General features: G+C 39.1%; 1 protein-coding gene across 24 annotated transcripts in view; it reads right to left on the bottom strand.

Annotated features, from left to right (window-relative positions):
• The window catches only part of RIMS1 (regulating synaptic membrane exocytosis 1), a 438679-nt gene that overhangs the window by 168518 nt on the left and 246640 nt on the right, over positions 1-23521 (bottom strand). For 7 of the 24 annotated variants that reach the window (XM_089681365.1, XM_089681373.1, XM_089681347.1 and 4 more), the window contains 3 exons: positions 12391-12468; positions 10206-10295; positions 4460-4531 (listed from right to left, as the gene is read on the bottom strand). The exons of 3 other annotated variants lie outside the window; for them this stretch is intronic. In XM_089681365.1, coding sequence (XP_089537491.1) covers positions 4460-4531; positions 10206-10295; positions 12391-12468 — 240 coding nt within the window. The remainder of the gene's footprint in view (positions 1-4459; positions 4532-10205; positions 10296-12390; positions 12469-23521) is intronic. 14 more of the 24 variants (XM_089681367.1, XM_089681351.1, XM_089681355.1 and 11 more) reach the window with 5 other exon arrangements.

Genomic DNA, 23521 nt, shown 5'->3' with positions numbered 1-23521 from the left:
TTGCAATCATTGTTACTGAATGAAACTGATTCATTCAGTGTTTTTTTGTGATTAGCTGTGATTGGGCAAAGCTCATCACATGATTCAGATGGGCTGTGATTGGCCCTGCCTGTACCATGTGACTGCTTTGATCAATCACAGCTAACAATACAATTGTATACAATGAATGGCATGACAGGAAGCCATCCATTGTATACAGTCGACATGTGAACTGCTGTGATTGGTCACAGCGATCACATGACTCTGGCAACGGGCCATTGTAGTGATATGTCATCGTCTGTGTCCCGTGGACACAGCTGGTGACAGATTGCGCCACTGCGCAGACCCACTACCACGTGAACAACTGCTTTTGACAGGACGTCATATGACGCCCAGTCACAACAGCAAGTGCCCCGCCCGGCCGTCAATCTGCTATAGGCCAGGCGGGAAGTTGCTAGAATGCAAAGGGCAGACAAGGCTGGCATGTGAAGTTCTGATTTTGAAGTGCAAATTACTGTAGCTAGTATTTTAAGTTATGAATTACAGACCTCTATATCCTAAGGTAGGCAAACTCCACAAAACAAAAATAGTATATAAAAATGTGAAGGAATATAGAACACAGGCCTTACCTGTATTCCTTTGATATTTTCTGGTTAAATATAACCCAGATATATGCATATGTAATATCTATGAATGATAAATAGAATCTCAGGACCATATTTCTCATCAGGCAAAAAGCAGATGAGACTACAGTTGGCATAATTTATTGTGATCTTGTCTTAAAGTGTTACTAAATCCAGAATCCTGCATTCACTATATCTGGTCTCCCACAGTACACAGAACATGGAAATGCAATTATTTTAGTAAATATAATCTGTTAAATACATTTTCTCATCAGCAGTTAGAGCACTGTTGTGACTTCAGCAGAGCACTGGTAAAAGGTTGTAGGAGGAGTTTTCTTGCTGCTCTACGAGGATGCAAAACCCCTGAAAAACAGGACCAAACAGCCTTTTTACACAATGCAAAGGATTAACCCCTTAAAATCCACAGTGAGTAAAACAGACTGGTTTTACTGTTGTGGGTTTAGTAACACTTTAACCTTTCCTTTAAAATTCCTTGTTTTGAATGAGAAATGTGCTTTCCGGGTGTGATAGTAAACTGAGGGAGAATTTGACTTGCTAGCTTTCAAGAACATAGGTGTTGGGCATGTTTTGTTCGCAACATTGACACGGTGGTATGAGTATTAAAAGGCACACTAGAAGCTAGATGTTTAGAACTTTATTTAGTTTCACAAAGACTATTTTGATCCAAAGTTATTTTTCTTTGATATTTGTGCATAGAATAGTTTATTTGTATATGCTATGATATTGATAAAAAAATACAATGTATTGCTCACTTTGTACATTAGTATATTGTTTGTGGGTATTTATAGCAATTTTTTATATCAATATCTATTTATTTATTACAGGTACTTATATAGTACTGTCAATTTACGCAGCTCTTTACTCATTTATTATACATTCACATCAGTCCCTGCCTTCAAGGAGCATACAATCTAAGGTCCCCATCTTACATTCATACATACATATACTAGGGACAATTTAGACAGGAGCCAATTAACCTACCAGCATGTCTTTGGAGTGTGGGAGGAACTCAGTGTACTTGGAGGAAACCCACACAGGCAAAAGAAGAACATGCAAACTCCAGGCAGGTAGTGTCATGGTTGGGATTCAAATCGACGACCCTAGTGCTGCTAGGAGGAAGTGCTAACCACTGTGCTGCCCAATTGTGCTTTATCTATAGGTTTCACCTATACTAAATAAGAGCAACAAAACTGATTATGCACACATTATTATAATTGAAATAATGCAGTATTATGTATCAAAGTGTTGTTTGATACACAAACTGGTATTGTTGTGATGCAAGTATAAAATAATGTGCGGGAAAAATGGGGATAACAAACAAATCATTGATATCCACAAAAAGCCCCCCAGACAGAAGGAAACAATGACTGACTTTGAAGATTCCATGAAGAATTTCCATACCTGAAGGAAGGTGTTGAGAACCTCTAGGTCCAGAATGGGATGCAACTCCCCTTTTGCTTTGGGAACAATAAACAAGATTGGGTGGAAACCCTCTCTCCTTTTGCAGAACAATAACTATGAGACCTTTATTGAGGATATGTGCCACAGCAGCGTGGATGCTGGTAGGTTTGACAACATGAAGTGCGGTAGAGACAAAAACCAAATCTCTAGAATGAAGCCCCTGGATACCACACTTTGGACCCAAATGTCTAAAGTGTCCAGGGAACAGGTGGCTTTACAGCAGAACTGAGGCCCAGGTTGTGCCTTGGACTTGGAGGCCTGAAAGCAACAAATGATTGTTCCAGGTCAAGGCAAATGTGCAATAAGGACCAAAATGGTATCCTTAAGCTTCAAAGTTATGACAGTGGACTGAGACTCCTCATGTATCAAGTCAACAAACACAGATAATCCTCAGCTGATTGTGCAAAAGCAGTTGCAGTTAGAGGGAAATCAGTGATTGAGAAGAGGGCATGGATAAACACTCATAGCCCTAACTTTCTGCTATCAAATGCTAGCAATGCTGAAATGTTTTCCATAAAGGCACGCATAGTAGTAGAAAATTCATCCCTGGATAAGGATACCTGAGGAGTGATGCAATTCAGGAACAGTACAACAGCCTAGGCTATCAGTGTCAGGTCCCTTACAAGGTACATTGCAAGACCCCTGCAACAGTTGGTGGATCATGGGCTGGTAAAGTCTGCAGGACCATTGCCCTCGCACTTATGACTTGCCATAGTTAGTATGCAAGTGAGTAATTCCTACAAATGGTGCTCAGAAGAACACTGAAGGATATGAAGGGGTTAATGCCATCTGTAATTTGTCACATGTGGCAACAGGGAGCAGACGTAAATGTCCTGGCTGAAAAGATTGCAGGAGAGACTGAGCAGGTCTGTGTACGATCCAGAAACTGGTAAATGTATGTGCAAACCAACAAACCAAAAGGAGGCTGCACAGACTTAATAGGTACACACTAGCAATGAGCCCAGTATAATTGCCCCAATTTTAAAAAAAATTCTACTGCACCTTCTTCTGCTGCTGGCCTGTGACTGAAAGTGTCACAGCCTATGCTCCTAAGATAAATGAGAGGTATGGCCAAAGCTTTTTGGCCATACTTCTGGGGATCACAGGAGTGCATTTGGTTCTGCACTCCTGTGTCTCAGATTCAGCCAACAGCAGGCTAAATCTCTCTGTTCGCCATCGAGAGGACTCACCAGGTACTTCCACACCTACTGCCCTCAGGTGCACCTCCTCACCCACTATTGGTGAAGCTTCTACATTTCCAGAAGCAATTCTTCGCTCACTGGGCAATCTAGCCTACAATGGAAACCGTATCTTTATTTTCTCTGATTTCTTTGAATCCACTCTTTTGAGCCAAGGGCTGTGTTCATATTGGTTAAGCACATACTCTAAGATAAAAAACAGCCCTACAGCATGTTGTTTGTTGCGAACGGTAAAGCTCAATTCTTTACCTCTCTGGAAGATGCTTCTGAATGTTTGGTTGGCATGAACTTGAACGTCCTGTTCTGCACCATATTTTTTTACCTGACTATATGATTTGTGCCTTACTTCATTTATGCACCCAGCTGGATATGACTGTCTAGCTCACCTTTGCTTCCTGCTGTGCCATGGAAAACTGATTTAATGGCGCTTTTGTTGAGAAAGGTCTACATACATTTTTTTGTTTCCCCTACTGCACTATTTGGTGCAGTGGGGTATTTGTTTTCATCCTTATGTTTGCAGTTCTTTTTGTTTTTTGGGGGACTACTATAGGCACTCCCTTTGCTGGTTCTTCTGGTTTTGGAAAAAAGCCTGATATTTGTTTAAGAGCTGGGCTGGGTGGGAGGTTGGGGGTTCTAAGGTTTTCACAACTTTATGATACCAAAGTTTTGTTCACCTATGTACCTGTCATGATATGGTTGACCATTGCAAAATGTATTGAAAAAAAGAATTGAGAAAAAACCTGAAATCCAGAAGAATAGCAATACTGTAAGGAATTTAATAGCAGGTTCTGCCACTAAATAACTGAGTTATTTACAGTAAAAAAAAATAATAGCATAGCCTGGGAGTGAAGTACATTTCATATTTAAAAATAAATATACGTATATGTGAAGTATGATTTTCTATATACTTACATGTAGTAAAAAGGGGGGGAGTGTTTATTATTTGTTGTACTTTACCCTGTTTTGCCATTTTACTTTTTTTTCCAGCATTTGCCTTACTGATGTGCAGTGCAAAAGTAAAAAGTAGAACTTCCAACATTCTCATCACAAGATGTCAGTATACAATGGACATTTAGAAAGTATTCATCTGCTCCTAATGTTCCTGTCGTAAGTCAATTGCTCACTAACAAGTTGCATACTTATCTTTTTCTAAAAATGCACGAGAAACTCTCCTACCTTTCTACTTCAGAAACCATGCTTTTTCTATTCTGTTTTTGGTTGCTAGATCTTTCCAATTTTCTGGGCTGCCTGAGATGAAATGATAAATAAAAGAAAACAAAGCAAAGCAGAAATAATAATAAAAAGAAACAGCAATGAGAATGAGATTACATACATACAAAGCACTTTGAGAGGTGCATAGTAAAACTTCACAACAGGAACATGTGTATGTATAGAGTGTTAAAGTGTACTTGTTACACATAAAGCAATTTTGTGGGGTGGGCAACTAATCAGTGTATCAATTCAAAATTGCATTACTATAAGATGAGGCAGTTTTAGGCAATATGTAGATTAAAAATTATATGTAAAGTGCAGTTATCCAAAACTACTTTAGTTTACTGGAGCTAGATCAGCATGCTATGATGTAAAGGATGATTAAACTACAAAAAATGAAAATATCACTAACGACACCCACCATAATTATCCTTTAATATCTGGTTCACCTGATGATCCACAATGCAAATGCAATTTACTAAACATATATTGTGAACTTTGGAGCTCCGATTCTACTCTACAATGCAATATACAGCCTTTTCAGTCCCTTAATCCAAATATTGCTCCAGTTTTCTTAGTACAGACTCATTAAATGAAAAAAGTGCCAACTGGATCCAGTAGTTGAATTTTACTCGAACATTTCTATCTTGACACAGACCTTGGGACTTTGGGTTAAAAATACATTGCCATCCTGAGCTGTGGAGAAGTTTTGAGGATACATTTTTTTGCTGTCATGTGTTGTGAGTGTGACTTATTTTTTCTTTTTTTATTTGGATGCTTTAAAGTGGTTGTAAACCTTTTAATATACCCAGGAAAGTGACTAGCCTCTGGTGATATAGAGAGATGATAAAAATCCTACATACGTTGTACCTGTTTATCTGCAGCCATTTTCTCCTGTAGAGCCTTCTAAAACATGTATTTTGCATATCTCTGAGCTCTAGAAAGCAGGGGGAGGGATTCAGATGGCACACACACACACACACTGCAGACCTAGAGCACAGGGTTCCTCAATATCTGATAGCTGACTGGAGGGAGGGAACACACCCTCCTCTATACACTGACAGAGGAAAAAATACAGAGCTGAGGATGAGTCAGCTGCTGTGTACTGAAGGGGGGGGGGAGGCAACAGGCGACAGATAAGCAGAGAGAGGAGAGATCAAAGAATCACACTTGGTGTTTTGCATTCAGGCTAGTATCCACTATTGAAGAATATGCTTTGTTCATTTTTTTTGTATGAGCTTTACAACCACTTTATATGTACTTCACCAGAAGCAATTGCTAGTGCTAGAGACAGCTTTTTATTTCAACACATCCTCTTGTGTGTCATGAAAGTTATGTGAGTCAAACTGAGCCAGTGGAGGTATTGTGTCCTCATTTAGGGCTTTACGCTCCAGGACACTGTTGCCTAAACTAACAATCTGGCAAAATGCAAAGAAGAAAGCACACTGATTAAAGAGACTTATATCCAGACTCCAATTTGAGACTGGCTGATTAGGTACATCTATAACACCTCAATGGAGACTGTGTATTTAGTAAGCTATTATGGCAGACTACACTTAATCCTCTCTGTACCTCTAAAAAAATAAAAAGCAGGTTTGCTTGTGTCTCCAGCTTTCACTTAGTGTCTAGATTGTCTGAAACTGTGGGCGGACAAGTACACTTTAATAATCTCTACCAAACTTGATTTAAAATGTTTGATACAAAAAAGTGACATTTATTGCACAATACTACCTATAGGGCAACACACTTGATGACAAGATATGCAGAGTTCAAGTTTAGGCATGCATTGTATAATGCAGATGAATCAAAGAAAAAACCAACATACAGTATATGCATAACATTTGGCAAAGCATAAATCTGTGTAAGCAGTAAGACAGTGCAACATTGGTACAGTAACATGTCATTATCTGTCACATATTATGTTAAATAGTAAGCTCAAAGTCATTGAAATCTTCAGTCATCTATCAAAAATAATACCATATAGGTTGCACTGTTCTAATTTGCACACATACGGTATACATACACCCTCACTACTACCTTACGTAGAATACTTCAGAGTTTTTTTTTAATATTTCTGTGTTTGTGGTCTGGTATTAGATTACACTACCTGAAAAATCACTTCTGACAGTAATACCTCCACCTTCAAGCTAAGAAAGAAAACCATAATGCCACTATACCTTAAATCTAGTGCTAGTGTACCTTCTCTTTTTTACAAAATGGAGCATCATTGTATTCTGACTCTAAAGTGTCCAAGGAAAGAAAATCACATAGGCAGCTTGGAAGCAAAGATGCAGTTTATAACATACGGTATATTAAATGCTGTTCTTGGTATGCTATTTTCTCAGATGGAATTGTCTTAAACTGAAGACTTCAATTTGTAGCTTCCTACTCTCAACTGTGTGGTTTTCCCCCAAGCTGGCAGATAATCATAAATACTGATAATCATAGACATTGCAAAGAACTTTTAGGTTGCTGGTGTACAATGTCTGCAACTGAAACCTAAAATTGTCTATACAATAAATTCTAAAGAGGAGTTCCACCCATTTTTTTCACTTCTGCCCAAGCTGTGCCTAATTGCTATGCCATCAATGTTTGGGGACACGTAAACATTTTTTCTAAGTTTTTCTACCTTTTTTGATAGAAAAGATCTTCACAACCTCCCGTCCAATGGCTCATGGAATAGCTGTGTGGAATGCTAGCTTCCTTCCGGGTTGCTGTATTGATTGACATGTTGCCATAGCAATGGGGTGGGAACCTCTGCCAGTGCTGCCATTGCTATGGCAACCTTCAATACACTGAATGCACAGTATTTTCTTCACACTGCACAGGAGCGAGATTGGGAGGTGCATACTGGGTAGCCAGCTTCATCATTTCCCGGAAGAAAGACCGAGCGGGCTTCAGATGCCCACACTCAAGATGGAACATTACACTATAGAACTGAGCCAGTAAGTAACATTTATTTAAATAGGAACACAAACAATTACTTAAACAGCTTATGCCAAATCGCATGGCATAAGCTGCTATGATCTGGAGGGTGCTTTTAAAAAAAAAAAAAAAGAAAAAACAACCGGAACTCCACTTTAAGGATACTAAATCTATACCTTTATGAAATGGTTAGGGTGATATCTGAATTTTTGCTTTCATTATTAGGATACACAAGTTGTTTTTTTTTAAGAGAAGTTTTACGATGGATGTAGTACTACACAACAAGTGGTGATATATGTATGCTCTCCTTTAAAGATCACACAGGTAGTTTGTATGAATAAATGTGTGTCTTTGATACAGGTATTTCTTCCAAATTCAAATCACCATAAATATGACTGGCCACAGATTTTAATTACAAGAATGAACTGCCCTATGTAAATGATAACATACAATTACAGTTGTGCTTGAATATCTAAGTTGCAGAACCTAAGGGGCTCAGGGCAGGACTGAGCTGGGGGTAGAGGGTATTTTCCTCTCAGCCAGTACAAGTAATATATCTTGGCCTGGTGGCCCCAATCGGTGATAATACTCTACTCAGACCTTAATTAGTGTGTGATCTGCATTTAGTGATAGCAGCTGAAGTTATACTGGTAACATCTGACCTGTTAAGAACCAGTTTCTTAATTTCATTTTTCAGCATGGCTACTAATCCCTGCAGCATACTTTATATGACTTTTTTAGCCTGCAGGACACTACTCTGCGGTTGTGTATGCCTCTGATGTCAAAAGTTCTAAGCTTTGAGCCGATAACCTTGAGAGATTTCCATTGAATGTACTGTAAAGTTGAATAAAGAGTGGGAAAAGCAAGTTACACTTGTTACAATCTGATTCCACAATCTAGACAAAATATCCTTTATGTTTACATTTAACAACAATTATAAAGTGCAATGGCCTACTTAAATAATCAATTCAATTTATATCCAAACAGAAAGACCTTTGCACAACATAGTTGTTCCGAAACCTAAAGGATATTATGCAGTCAGATTGCAACATATCACCAAAGTAAATCTGATAGAGAACTATGTCCCTGACATGATCACAGAGCACAATTTTGTACAGTGACCTTTACACATAATTCTTGCAAATTCTAAAGTATGCATAGTAAATCGATTGCCTACTTTTCCAATGAAAAAAATTACCAAATTGATTTTGATAGGAAAAGTTTTCTTAATATGCTAGGCAATATCAACCACCAACTGTACATTCAGGATCAGCCAGAGCACATTAAAATAATTTATAAGAGATATTCAAAATTCTCCCAACACTTCCAGATATTGCAGCACTTGGTCTAACCCCAACAAGCATGATAACTGTTTGTGGATTATTTTTGTTGGAAACATAAAAGTGGTGTAAAACCAAAAAATACAAATGTATTCATTATATTGTAGCTTACCAATTCTTAGACATGGGGGCTGCATTAGTTCTTTTTTTTAGACATTTTTATTTTATTTTAACCTGGTGGTCCAGCCAATAAGTCTGTTATTTTCAAACGTCCTTTACTAGATCAAATTGTCCAGCAAAAGTGGCGAGGAATGACCCAAACCATTTAACATTGACAGTGGCAAACTGGAACTTTAGTCAGAAAACTAAATCCTGTTAGATTACTTCATGCTGACCGCTTTTGCAGTTATAGTTATGAAAAACATTCAAAATAAGTGTCTATACTGTTTAAAATCCAGTAAAACACTGTCTAAAGATTCACTGCCACTCAGGGGCTCTGGACTTCAGCAAAATGGCAGCCTTCAGGAAGAAGAAACAGTAACAATGCTCAAGGAAATTTAATGCGCACACTAATTTTGGTAGCATAATTATTCATGTAGTATTATTTTTTTTATCAAGTTGTTATGGGTAAAGTTCCACTTCTACGTATGTAACACCTTTATCCCTTTTGCAGTTATAGTTATGTAAAACATTCTAAATAAGTGTCTATGCTGTTTAAAATCCAGTAAAACACTGTCTAAAGATTTACTGCTGCTCAGGGGCTCTGGGCTTCAGCAAAATGGCAGCCTTCAGGAAGAAGAAACAGTAACAATGCTAGAGGAAATGTACAGCATGCACTAATTTTGGTAGCATAATTATTAATGTAGTATTTTTTTTATCAAGTTGTTATGGGTAAAGTTCCACTTCAATGTATGTAACACCTTTATCCCAAAAGAAAGAAATGGTTGCTGTAACTGCTTAAAAACTGTTTGCATGGAGATTGACTTTAATTTGCTTATCAAGTGCTCCCCAGATTGACAATGCTGCTCTCCAAAGGTGCCTCTGTTGACCTTTCCATCCAGAGTAGAGAAAACCTAAGGCAGGAAGTGTGTTACTGGCCAGATCACCAGGTGAAAATAAAGGGAGAAAATCCTTAGTAAAAGAAAGTGAATGCAGTCACCACATGCAAAGATTGGTAAACTGCAATAGATATTTTTTTTTGTTTTTGGGTTTAATACCACTTAAACTCAAAAACTGCTAAGTTTATCTTTGAAATTCTGTTGCATATAAAAAAAAATATTTTGAGATTCTCTATATTATATTCACGTCCACTGTATATGAACCTGTTCCTTCATTTCCTGATGCATTTGAATTTTGAATGATACAAGGACGCTTTTGAGGACAACACAACACAGCATGACAAAGCTGAAATGAAAACAAAATAAAGTTCTGAATGATATGAGAAAAAAAAAGGAAAAAGAAAACCACTACGACACATGATAAAAATGAAGAAGTCTGGTTTATACCTTTCTCGTTCTGGTGAATGCAAACTAGTATCTGGCCTCAAACAGTTGGTACTAGCACTTCGAGCCCTGTCAAGGGAGGGCTGTAGTTCACTAGTGCCAGTGCATTGCATCCAGCGGTAGAAGAGAAAGAGGAATAGAAAAGAAAACAAAGGAATACAATGTTAGATAAAAAATCATAAAAGGTAATGTTTTCTTAGCATAAGATGTTAAAATTATGGCAGTTTATGTTTGCAGGAGTATGAATGCACCCAGCTGAATACAAACACACTTATGAAGTTATGAAGGTAGTAAACCTCAAGCACACATTGCAATCCACTTGGTCTCTCATGTGACTGGAAATACTAACCTTATACCAAAATGTATTGGCATAGTAAACATCTCTAAAGTTTGACATTTTAAGACTAAAATGTTGGTTCAGTTTGTGCAAAAGCTCAATTATAATTTGAAGGAAACATTTTAGAAATATAATTTAGTGTCTTCTGAATGCAGATTTATGTGCCAATTGTACTGTGACACTGGAGGAACAAAGGTTTACCAGTCCTAGTTTATTTAAACCTATGAAGAGCACACTTCCTAAAGTACATGGTCGTTGGAGGCCAGCACTAAACTGAAAATTGGTATGTGCTACTGCCCTGTGGTGCTGACTGCAGTAACTCCTTTATTAGTAGCCAGCTCTGTTGTACATATGGTACATTCTAAATATGGGTACCAGCAAATGCAAAGAAAGTCTAATCTGTTTCAACCAGGACCCTTACGCATAAAAAAATGTTTAAGCATAGAAATTGTCTGTTCTCTACTTTGTTCTATTCTGCTCACTATCTTTCACCTTCTAATAGTAAAAATAGGAGCACACAGAGGCATATGTGTATAAAGAGATATAATACTGTATATTAGATCACTTTGGATCAATATGAAAATGTACTAGATAAAGAAGAGATTGTAAAAGCTGCAGAAAGTGTGTTATTGTGCATTTAATAATATGATTGCATTGCAGTTTCACATTCTAAAAACTCATAAATGCTGGAATTACAGTATAACCATAATTTGTGCTTGTAAAATATTTAATAAATAAATACAAAAGCTTATATTACTTATTCTTCTGGCTGTTAAATATGACACAATGCATATCATTGATCTGCTTAGGTATAAAGCTAGCACAATAAATATGATCTGTACTAGATTACTGAGCATCGCTGTAGGAATACCATACATACTAACAATGGAAAAAAGAATGGTTACAATGTCTCATAGCAGACACAGTTGGTAACACTGCAACTCAAAATAAATACATGACAAAATAAAATGGCATATATCGAAGATGATAAACATGACAAAATATATATTAATTTGACCGAATTTTAACAAAACAAAACATCAATATTAGAACTGAAATTGGCTATATAAAAATTTAATGAAGTTCAGATTCCATGCATTTGTCCCAAAAAGAAAAACCCAATGTTAAGTATGTGGATAAAGAGATTTTGTTTAAAAATAAATCCATTCACATGAAATGGCAGCTTAATGGCAATGTAGCTATGTATGTATTAACATGGTGTATATTGTTTAAGGATGTCTACCACTGACTACACAGAATAAACGAATAGAGCTTGTTTGAAACATTATATATGCTGCAATACATCTTCTATATCACAGCATGTGATGATATTCAGACTACAAATAGAGACCACTAGCTTATTCTCCTACTGTTAGACCTCAATTAAATTGTGTATTTAAGCACATACAGCATGAGCTGTTCTTTCTTAGACATCAAGATTTCACAGAACAGGGCTCTTCAACCCATCACACTAACACATTATGAAAAATATTATTTATTAAGATTTGCACATTTTCTTACAACTATATGCTGTATATGTTCGATATAAAAATCTAAATCTCGCCTTTTAGGAATGTTATGCTATTTTATTTTAATTTTACTGTAATAACAGTTCAAGAGCCCTGTTCAATTACACAAGATAACAAACCCAGTATTTCATACAGTACATGGCGGACAATATAGAGCTTCGGAAACAACACTAGATAGACAATGAAAAAAACACTGTTAACACAATGTTTCCTTCCATGAGGTTAAACAAATGTGACATTTTGGGGTTAGATTTGCATTTTAAAACATACTCAATACTAAACATAGATCACATAACTGTTTACTTCACAACACATTTCTTACCTGTATAATCTCCAATTAGAACCAAACTCTAGTAAAGGCATCTTGGGTGGCAAAGTTTTACTGTGCCTAACAGTATTTCTTGTGTATTACAAAACACAAGAGGACACAAAGAAAGAATGCAATAGTACTTCAGAAAAGTAATTTGCAAAGACATATATAAATAATATTGCCTTTTATGGTTTATACTATGGGTAATATTTATAAAGCAGCAAATGTGACATTCACTGCAGGTGTCTCCTCTTGGCCATATGTTTTAGATTATACTGATTGATTCACCTTCAGTGACTGTCACATTCAGTTCTTTAAAAATATGCTTCAAAGTGAATTTGTGAACTGCAATTATATGTCGAAAAAATTATTAAATTACCAATATTTACTTTGTGACTTGTCATAAAATATGACTTGCTACGTGAATACTCTCTTTTACATATTGATATTATTAACTTATTCAGACAAGGTTCAAGCTAAGATATTTGGCTTGGAGTGTCGCTTTCAGGAGCTTTGTGTTTGCAAACCTTAGCTACCACTGCTACCTCAACTATATGCGGAGTTTGTTTCAGTTGTTGCTGATCCTCCTTGTCAAGCTTTTAGGGGAAACTTTTAGCAATGGCCCTCAAAACCCTCATCTGCTGTGCTAGTAATAATAAACTGTTAGCCAGTATGGTCAAGAGGCGTACAGCACAGCCACAAATGCTTAGAAAAGCCTATGATGCTACTTTAAAGTTAAAAGCAGGTCCTGGTATGTAAGAAACACAAACATCCCTTTGTCTTGATTTCTTGTTTGGGCACATGCACTGTGTTTTTTTTTAAATCTGAATGCAGTCCCATTGTTTCTCTGTCCAAAGAACACAGTACATAAAGATCAGTAAACTTGCTCCAAATTCTTCAAAGTGCAAAATTAAAATATAAAAATCTGCATCCAAGGTTGGTAATTTGCTTTAAGATGAATGCAAACAAACACATGTACATGCGTATGCCCGTTAGAAGAATGGAAGAATTTTACATATCTACACGCTGTATGAGCATTTATGTGTCTATACATGTGTAAACACAGTTTATGAACATAACATTTTTATTCAAGATCATTCTGCCAGCAAGATCCTGTATAGATGTCAGTAATGTCAATAGGGCTTTGTAGGGCTTATTAGGGCTATAAGAGTAGCATATGTCATATAGTACATATTCCATTGTCTGCCAACCTTGCTATTCTCTCTCACCTTGATTCATATGGATGGTAAATATCAAAGCATTTTCCAATATATGATATATTAATATAATAAAGCCACACATTTGGTAGTTAGTTTTGTAACTGTATTCTCATAATGAACATTGCAGTATAACAATATTAACAAAAATTTTAATTTTGGTTTACCTTTTCTTGGAGTACATTCTAGGACACAGGGTATCTCTATATTCATTATGATAGGGTTAAGCTGCCATCCTCAGGTGACTGGACACTAGTAAAAAATAAGACAGGAAATATCTTCCCAGGCATAACCCCTCCCAGCTAGGCATAGCTTCAGTTTTGTAACAAGCAACGAACCAGTTAATGAAGAGGGGAGGGATCCCTGTGTCCTGTCCTGTGGTGTACACCAAGAAAAGGATTTTACAACAGGTAAACAAAAAATTCCATTTTCTTTATCATACATCCCAGGACACAGGGTATCTTCATAATTACAATAGGGATGTACCATAGCACTGAACATGAGGGGAGGGTAACATGACAATTAGCCAACAGGCCCTAAAGAACTAAACTAGAATAGATTAGAACCTCACAGAGCAGTCTGCAGGATTTGCCGTATCCTCAGAGGCTAGGACATCCACTTGGAAGATCTTCATAAAAGTTTGAACCAAAGACCAGGTAGCAGCCTTTCAAACATGCACTTCTAGAATGAACCATAACCAAAAGCACTGAAACTTAAATAAGCTGACAGATCCATGGAGAATTTGTAAAGCTTCATGATCCTTCCTTGGCCTTTAGGAAGCACAAAGAAGAAATCGGACTAACGAATTGCAGCACTTTAGGTACATCTTAACTGCACAAACTATATCCAAAGTATGAAAATTCTTGTCCCTTGAGGATGAGGACAGAAAGAAGGTAATAAAATGTCCTGTTTAAAGTGGAACATAACTATATCTGAGCACCACAAACCAAAAACACTATTTAATTCATTTTTTATATCCAAAGAAAACTCGCCCATCCATCCATGTCTCCATGCTTTATTTTGTTGATAAATCACTTTGAAAAACACCTCATAGCATTTCTACGTATGGCCATCTTGGGACAATTCATGCAGAATTTACTTCCTGGAATCCATCTGCCCCTACCTCAGGAATTCAAGCCAAAAATTATGCTTTACTATGAAAAGCCCTCCTTCCCTCCTCCAAATGAAAGAAAGAAATATGCCCATGAAGACTCCTGGGATGTATGACATAAATTGTCCTAGGCCAGAAACCAGGAAACAACAGATGAAATGTAAAAAAAAGTTTTATAAAGTAAATATAATATACTTTCCTAACTGTTTACTAAGACTAGCAGCATAAGGATTACAAAAAGCTAATGTTAATTGACAGAGTAAAGTACCGTTTTAGGTGGAATGAACAGACCTCCTTAGGTAAAAAGGAAAGCTGAGCTGTAAAATCAACTTATCAAATTGGAGCACCAGAAAAGGTTCCTTACGGGTAAGGAGAGGAGGTTCAAAAGGAGAATTCTTCAATACAGAAACCAAATTGAGGTCCCAAAGAGTTAATGGAGCCATAACTACTGGAATGATACTCTTGACTCCTTGTACAAAGCCATGCATCAAGGAATGTGAAGCAATTGTCTCTGAAAAAGAACAGCCATGGCTTAAATCTGAACATCACAGCCAGACCCTGGTGTACTCCAGATTGACAAGCCAGGATACAGCCCACAATATACTGTACTTAAAGCAGAGCTCCATCCAAAAGGGAATGTTCCGAATTAAGGACTGCTCCCCCACTCCCCATTAAGGATTGGCACCTTTGGGGGGGGGGCGGGTACCCGATTTTGACAGGTACCTGCTCCCACTTTCGCTCCGATCGCCTAGGCGATCGGAAGCAGAAGGTGTCCTCCCTCCCTCCCTGTAGTCTTTTAGGACACGTGAGAGGTCCCAGAAGACTACAGGACCATTCATGAAGCACGGCGCTATTCGTGCATGCGCAGGGGGTACCCAGCTGTGAAGCCGCAGGCTATCACAGCTGGGTGCCCACACTGAAGATGCTGGCCACACTGAAGATGCTGGCTCCCTCAGGAGCAAACAGTCCAGGTAACCTATGATAGAAATAGTATGTAAGAGCCCCAAGACCAAGCTAGCACCTTGGTGAACACTCTGGAAGCAGTGGACAGACCGAATCATAGGACCACAAACTGAAAATGGCGATGCTTTAGTGACAAACACTGGAATCTTTGGTAAGGTGGGAAAATTGGAACATGGATATAAGTATCCTTGATATCTAAAGACATCAGAAAATCTAATTTCATTGATTGCATCTGGAACATATGTACTCAGAGAAAGTTTTTGAAAGCCATGAAATCTAGGATGCAAATGAACATTGGTATTCAGTTTTGGAACCGTGAAGAGTTTTAAGTATAAACTGGGAAAACCTTCGCTTTCCTGGACAGAAACAATCAATTCCTGAGATAGCAGGTGATCGAGTACTAGGAAAAAAACAGTCCTTTTTTGTGGATTCAAAGAAACATTGGCTAGCATAAGGCACAGAGGGGGAAGGCTCTGCAATTTTGGTATGTAACCTGGAGCCACTGTGTTACGGACCCACTCTTCTGCAATTTCTCACTGCAATTTCCCATTGGAGTCAACAGCTTCTTGAGGAGCTGGGATTAACATGGCTTGAAACCCAAGGCGTGAGATTGGCAGAATGAATGCTTTTGCAGGTAGAAGGAATGCATGGCTTGTATACCTATGAAACAACAGAGTACCACAGTTATTCTCTGGATGTAGTTATCAAGGGCAGAAGAAAACAAATGTTCCCCTTTAAAGGGTAAATTTTCAACTGCTTCTTGCAAGGTAACTCCGCTGACCAACACTTCAGCCAAATGTTCCTGTGAAGGTGCACCAACAGGATACGCAGACTAGAAAACTATTGAATGCAGTTTATTTAAGTATCCACTTAGCAGGGACCCTGTCGCCGCGCAGCCGTGCGACGGCGACAGATCCCTTCGGGTCGTGGTGGTGCGAGTGCGCATTCACAGGAGCATGCGGGCGTGCATGCGCAGAAGCGCGGAAGAGTATACCTCACCACCAGGCAGGCTATTTAAACCTGCAATACAGTACAATCAATGCCTTCTGGTCTACAACGTCCCTGCACTTATTACCTGATTCTGTTGGCAGTATTCTGATCTGACCTGACTAAGAAAGAACTCCGCCTGCACCAACCTCGGCTATCCCTGACCATCCGCTTGCCTGCCCCCTTGTACTTCATCTGCTCGTTTAATACTGACCCGGCCTGTCTGACTCTGCTGCATCTACATACCTGTACCTGCACCTGGCTTGCATCCTGACGGCTGCCAAACCTACCTGCTGCTGCACCCACAGTCCTGCATCTGACTTGCATTCTGACGGCTGCCATACTTACTTGCTGCTGCACCCATGGTCCTGCATCTGGCTTGCATTCTGACGACTGCCATGCTTACCTGCCACTGCACCCATGGTCTTGCACCTGGCCTGCATCGTTTTCACCACCATACCTGCCTGCTGCCGCATCTACGCTCTGGTGTCCAGTCCCAGTCTGCATCCTGATTGCCGCCATACCTGCCTACTGCTTTACCTACGTTCCTGCATCCACACCTGGCCTGCATCCGGATCTCCTGGGTCTTCAGCTACCTGCCGTCAGCTCCAGATCCACCCTGCACTCGTGCCACTCCTGGCTCTGCGCACTCTGTTCCCACTATCAGGGGCTCCGAGCGGGAGTCGTAAGAGGACGTCTTCTCTCCATGTCAGGCTCCCCAACCACCAATTAATGAAGTAAATGAGGGAAATCCTCCAGGTACCTGCATATCTCAGTATTCCCACAATTAAGCTCCCTACCTCTCAACATCTGAAAAGCCCAGACCTTGAGGCTCTAAAACTCTCACAGCTGCAATTGCCAACTGTAAAGCTGCCCCTACCAGGGCAAATGAGGCTTTAAAGAAGCCCTCAAGGCATTTGTCCAAAGCACCTTCGAACACCGGAACTTCATCGACTGAAACTGTGAAGGTCTTATTAAGGTAGGATACTCTGCAGTCATACTTAATTTCCTAGTGAATCCATGGGATATTATTGAGCAAATCATTTTGGCAGAACAAACACCTTTTTAGGGTGAACTCAGTCCATGTAAAAAACACACCCTTTAAGTGAGGATCCACAGGAAAGGATTGGGTATGCTGGGGATGCTGTGTAGGATGCCATGACCCAAATTCAATAACCTTTGAGGCAGAGGATTCTGGAAGTGGCAGGTTTAAGCTGGACTTGACTGAATCCATGAGAAACCCCACAAAGGCTTTTTGGAATGAGATAAAACTGGACCCAGGGATTCCTCACAAGCAGAATTCAGAGGAAAAAGATTCTGTGTCTCCAGCTAAATCATTTCCCCTTACACCTCTTCCTCTTGTGGGTCCTCGACAAGCTTCTTTTCTGTCAAAAAAGATGAAGGAGATGCAGGACCCCCAAAGGGATACAAACTTCACCCATCCTGGCAAGCTTTTACCACAGGGACACAACTCCCAAGCCCTGGACCTGTATAGCCAGTTCACAAGGCAATATATCATTGTGCAGGGCCCTGTAATACAGAGTCCAGTGCCGAATGGCAATAACCAAAGACAGATAATCTAGCCTTCTATTGCTGACTGTAAATCCTGAGAAAAACAGCTAAAAGAAGAAAGCTGTGCAGAGATATCACAGGCATGACCATCACCAAGTACACTGCAAAAAACTGAAGCTGGGAGGGGTTATGCCTGGAAAAGGATTTCCTGTCTTTTTTGCCACTGTCCAGTCACCTGAAGGTGTCAGCATAACCTTATCATAATGTAAATGAAGATGCCCTGTGTCCTAGGATGTAAGATAAAGAAAACTGGTTTGTACAGACCAAAACAATGATTTATAAGGCTAAATACAATAGGTTGTTGCTCATAATCAGTCACGTGCCACTTATTTCAGATACAGTAAGCAAGTCTCTTTGCATGAGATTCGGCATCCAATCCCATTAAAGTGATATTATACCCTCCGTTTTTTAGCACTTTCAGCAGAGGATTTATTAATTTTCTGAGTTTGCAGCTTATTTAACTTCTTATTCTTACCTATGTTCCAATTTAAGCTGGTTCCCCAGATTTCCTATTTTAAGGGTGACTACTTTCTCCTCATCATCCTATGCAGCCATCTTTGCATGCAGGGACTAGAGTCATATCTCATGTCTAGCCAAGGATGGGAAGGGACTCCTGTGCTCCTCCCTCCTCTTCCCCACTCCCTTCTCCAAGTTAATAGGCTGGCTCCAGACTGCATTGCCCACTGTTAACTCTTTCCTCTTATCATTTCAGAGATTCAGAGAAGCTGCACTGAGAGAGTAAGAGCCAGCATCATTGAAAGTGCTTGGGTAAGAATTTTAACAAATAGATTACTTTGGAATGTTTATTTAATTGAGCTCAATGTGTTAAACTTAAAAGGAGTTGAGGGTTTATTACTTCTTTAATAAAATATTTGTGCTGCAACCAGTTTTACTGACTTCTTTTCGATGTACAGCAATTTTGACCCCTTGCTTTCAGAAATAATATTATGTAGAAAGACAAGCAGTTAAAGCAAATTAATGTTCTAAACTGCAGGCAGAACATGTTTAGCAGACATCTTAAGATGCTTTAGGTACTGCTGCACACCTTTTATATCTCTTCAGAAGTCCCAGAGACTGGGAGCAGTAGCAGGTTCATAGAAACCTTAATTTGGTAAATTATGTTTGTTCTCCTTCCACCTAAACAATCCCTATTGGTGAACATCAACATGGACCAGCGCTGAGATAAAAGGAGGGGCAAGACCAAGAAGGACTTGTAAATGAAGTTACTATGCACCTAGAGCACCCTACAAGTTGAGGCTACTGGATACCTCTTCAAGGTTTGTGACCATACCTGCAATGGAAGGAGGGCAACCATTGATATACTGGATCGTTTATGACTATTGTTAAAAATAAGTAAAATATACTTTGATTAGTCATAAGTAGAAAAGCTGGCAACTCAGGGCAAACTTCCTTACATCCATTCCTTGCTCATCACTATGGAATTGGGTATCAAGCAGTATTGAGATGGGAAGTGGAGCGCTGTATGTTTGTTTTATGGAAAATACTTTTGATTAAAACTTAAGATGTGGTAATTTCCCTTTCTAAAAGAAAACATCTACTAGTAAAACAAAGGCTACTTTGCTAACCCCCTTCTGCAAATGTTAGTTGCTTGGCTGGCTTTGGCTTCAACACTCAGATGTTTTGAGGTTCACTCAATAAAGGAGTAGAGTGTGTTCATTTTGCAAAGTTAATTTAGATTTGTAAAGGAGTTTTCACTTAGCTAAGTTAATATTCACCTTGCTAAGAATACCCTATCAAGTGCAAAGATAATTAAAAACAGGATTTTTTTTTGGCACATGAGTTCCACCTAAATAGTGAAAAATCCCTTCCAAATTGAAAATTAAATTTGCAAAGTGAACATTTACTTTAGTATATCAGCTGCATTGCTGAAGAAGAAAAATGCTGATCAGGAACATCAGAGTAAAGTTAGAGCTCCTAATCTGTATATTTGTGACATGCCTGAAGTCACCAGCATCAGAAAGACTGCCAGGGAACTAGTAATTTGAAAATAAAAGGTCAGCAAGGGCAACCTCCACAATTCTTCAGCAAAGCTTTCTCTGTACTCAAAACCTTTTTGAGGCAATTAATTTAACATTGATATACAGTTTACCTACATGGAAAAAACACTCAACAGTTGCATACCAGATTCTACATTAAAACAATGGGCATATTTTACTAAAGCTATGATGGTTTTTGTTAACTTGGTAGACGTGTGTTCTCTTTAAAATAATAAGCAGCTTAAGAACATTACCCTAATCTAAAGAGTTTATAAAATAGGCCCCTTTCACATGGGAGTCATCTGTTCAGTCACATTTTTTCAAAGAAAATACAGATTCTGTTTACATCAATTTTCAGTTCAGTTCAATTTACATCCGTTTTTACATCGGTCCACTGGCGCCCTTAACAACCATGATTTATCCCCACTGTCAGTGTGGTATTCCCCACTGACAGCAGAATCTAAACAGAAAAGCCAACGTTAAATAAGTTCACCTTTTATAAAGAAATTAATAAATGCACATTGTTTTGCAGGTAAAACTGTATTATTTTTTTTACACTGCAGCCTGTAAGGTATTGCACCTGTGATCAGCTGATCAAAGAACCTGCGATCAGCAGATCAAGGGTGCAATGCCAGGCTTCTACAGACTCACAGTAAGCTGTCTGCCTGTACCTTCCATAGGAGAGGCAGTTACTGAACTGCAGGAAGAATCAATGGACTATGAGAGCACTCACCAGCATCCTTGTAGGTTATTGAGAATTACAGGCCATCTGCTGGGGTGGCTGATGGTTCGTGTAGTTCATTCATTCAAGCAACTCTGTGATTGAATGATGCGGCTGTGCTGGTGGAGTCCCGCATGGCCACGCTCTTTTTAAAAAGTGACAGCAGGTCTGGGGAGAAAATTTTAACATTTTTGGCTCATTTGTTCACATTCTGCTGTCAGCAGGGAATGCCATGCCAACAGCAGCGATGAGTCACTAGTTGTTAGGGTGCTGGCTCCCAACAAACAATGCAAACTGGATTGTTATCCATTTACATCCGTTTACATTGGTTTACATCTGCTTCTGTTTTTTTAAACAGAACAAAAGAGACTTGTTCAATTTAAAACAATGAATCTGAATGGACATGGATGTAAAAGGCTGATCATCTGATTACATCAGTTTGCCAATGGGAATGCATCACTATCTGTTTTTTATTTGTCAATGTATGAATGAAAAATGGACAGACAGAAAGCACGTGTGAAAGGGGCAAAAAGCATACATTTTCAAAGTTTAAACACAAAGAATAAAGAGACAACAGAAAAGAGTTTTTTAGCCACCTCAAAACCAATATGATACACCCTCTTCCTTTCCAGGCCCTTTTTCAGTTTCAGGGCTGTGAAAGTCTGACTGACAATTACCCTGCCATGCACTAGTGTACCTAAATTAATTTTATATCATTTTTAGACAGATAGAGCGTTTGTTTTTGTGGTATTTAATAACCACTGGGTAATTGTGTTTCACTTTGTAAATGAAAAAAGCAACATTTCGAAAATCCTGTTTCCCTTGTTTTCCATGGGTGGATGGGGTGTCATATTTACACATGTACAGGCAGGAGGAGCTGTATGTATTCTGTAAGTATTCCGAGAAAGTACTACTTAGTCTCATCTCTCTCTCCATGTCACATTATGACCTACTGTGTACCGAATCTTCTCTCAAGTGCTGGCCATGCAGTGTTTCTGTATCTGACTTGTGTGACTGCATGCCCTGTACCTCTCATGCAGCAACGACAAAGCCTCCCACAAGGTCCCCTCAATCAGCAGTACCTAGCAGTGTTTACCTTGTGATGGCTGTGAGTGGTTCACAGTGATTACAAGGTACAAAGCCTTTCAGAGCGTCTCTTTTCATTTTCTCTGAGCTTTGCTCTGTCTAATGATAATCTGATCACAGGCATTGTGTGAACACCTGGCATACACACATGCTGTAAAAAGAAGGGAATTTTAAAAGGTCCATTAGAAGTATTTGCTCCCCCAACCACCATTTAACTAAAGGAAGTGGTTAATGAACATCTCTTGTTTACTACTGTTGTCAGTGGTTAAACTAGTAACATGCTTTGGTTTAATTATTGAATCAATAGTGTAATAAGGTTAATTATGGTAGTGTTTTCCAAATCGGACCTTCAAGGACAACTTACAGTTTATGTTTGAAGACTCCGAATAAGCTGCACACCAGTGTTAGTCGCAATTTAAAAGGAGTAACATTATTTGAATGGTGATGATGGGAAGAGAATTGGGAAACATAACCTCTCAGTGGTATTTGAGGAACAGACTACAAAACACTGAGCCTGATAGTTAAAAACTAACATTTTTATTAAATACAGTAATTTAATTGGAAGATGAAATGTCCTTCATCCTCCAGGAACTGCCTGCATACTGTCGCCACATGTGGCCAAGCATTGTCGTGCACTAGTAGGAACCCAGGACCCACTGCACCAGGGTAGGGTCTGACAATGGGTCCAAGGATCTCATCCCGATACCTAATGGCAGTCAGGGTGCCACTTTATAGCCTGTAGAGGTCTGTGTGTCCCTCCATGGATATGCCTCCCCAAACCATCACTGACCCACCACCAAAACAGTCATGCTGAATGATGTTACAGGCAGCATAACATTCGCCACGGCTTCTCCAGACCCTTTCACGTCTGTCACATGTGCTCAGGGTGAACCTGCTCTCATCTGTGAAAAGCACAGGGCACCAGTGGCGGACCTGCCAATTCTGGTGTTCAATGAAAATGCCAATTGAGCTCTATGGTGCAGGGCAGTGAGCACAGGGCCCACTAGAGGACGTTGGGTCCTTAGGCCACCCTCATGGGGCATGGTCCCCGAGAAGTAGAAAGCCCCAACAGACCAAATGAGCGCCAGGAGCACTAGGACCCAGAAGTCACCCTATATATAATTAAGTAGATATTATAGTTAACAAATGCAAATACATAAGACAGGGATAAGCATACCTAAAAAAAAGTGGGTGTACCAATGTATTGAAGACTACACTGCTTATACCAGATGGGGTGGAATCAGCCTAATAATACAAAAAGTAGACCAAACATAAGCCCAGGCATAATAAATACCAGACTCATTACATAGAGGGAATATGAAGATATGAAGAAACCCCCCTCAAGGATAAGAGAAGAAAGCTGGTATATCATACCTTCTAGCATCAGTTTTGGCATGCCCATATCTCCCCACTCAAGAGCAGTGCTGAGAAATAATCTCCCGTTCTTTCAGTGCTTGCTGCCCACTCACAGTTCATTTCCTGCGAGTGG

Source organism: Staurois parvus, unplaced genomic scaffold (assembly GCF_062004578.1).
Source record: "Staurois parvus isolate SC_StPar_1 unplaced genomic scaffold, SC_StPar_1.0 ptg000264l, whole genome shotgun sequence".
In the NCBI taxonomy this organism is placed as follows: domain Eukaryota; kingdom Metazoa; phylum Chordata; class Amphibia; order Anura; family Ranidae; genus Staurois; species Staurois parvus.
The sequence above is the reverse complement of the archived record's forward strand: the minus strand, read 5'-3'. Positions and strand labels throughout refer to the sequence as shown.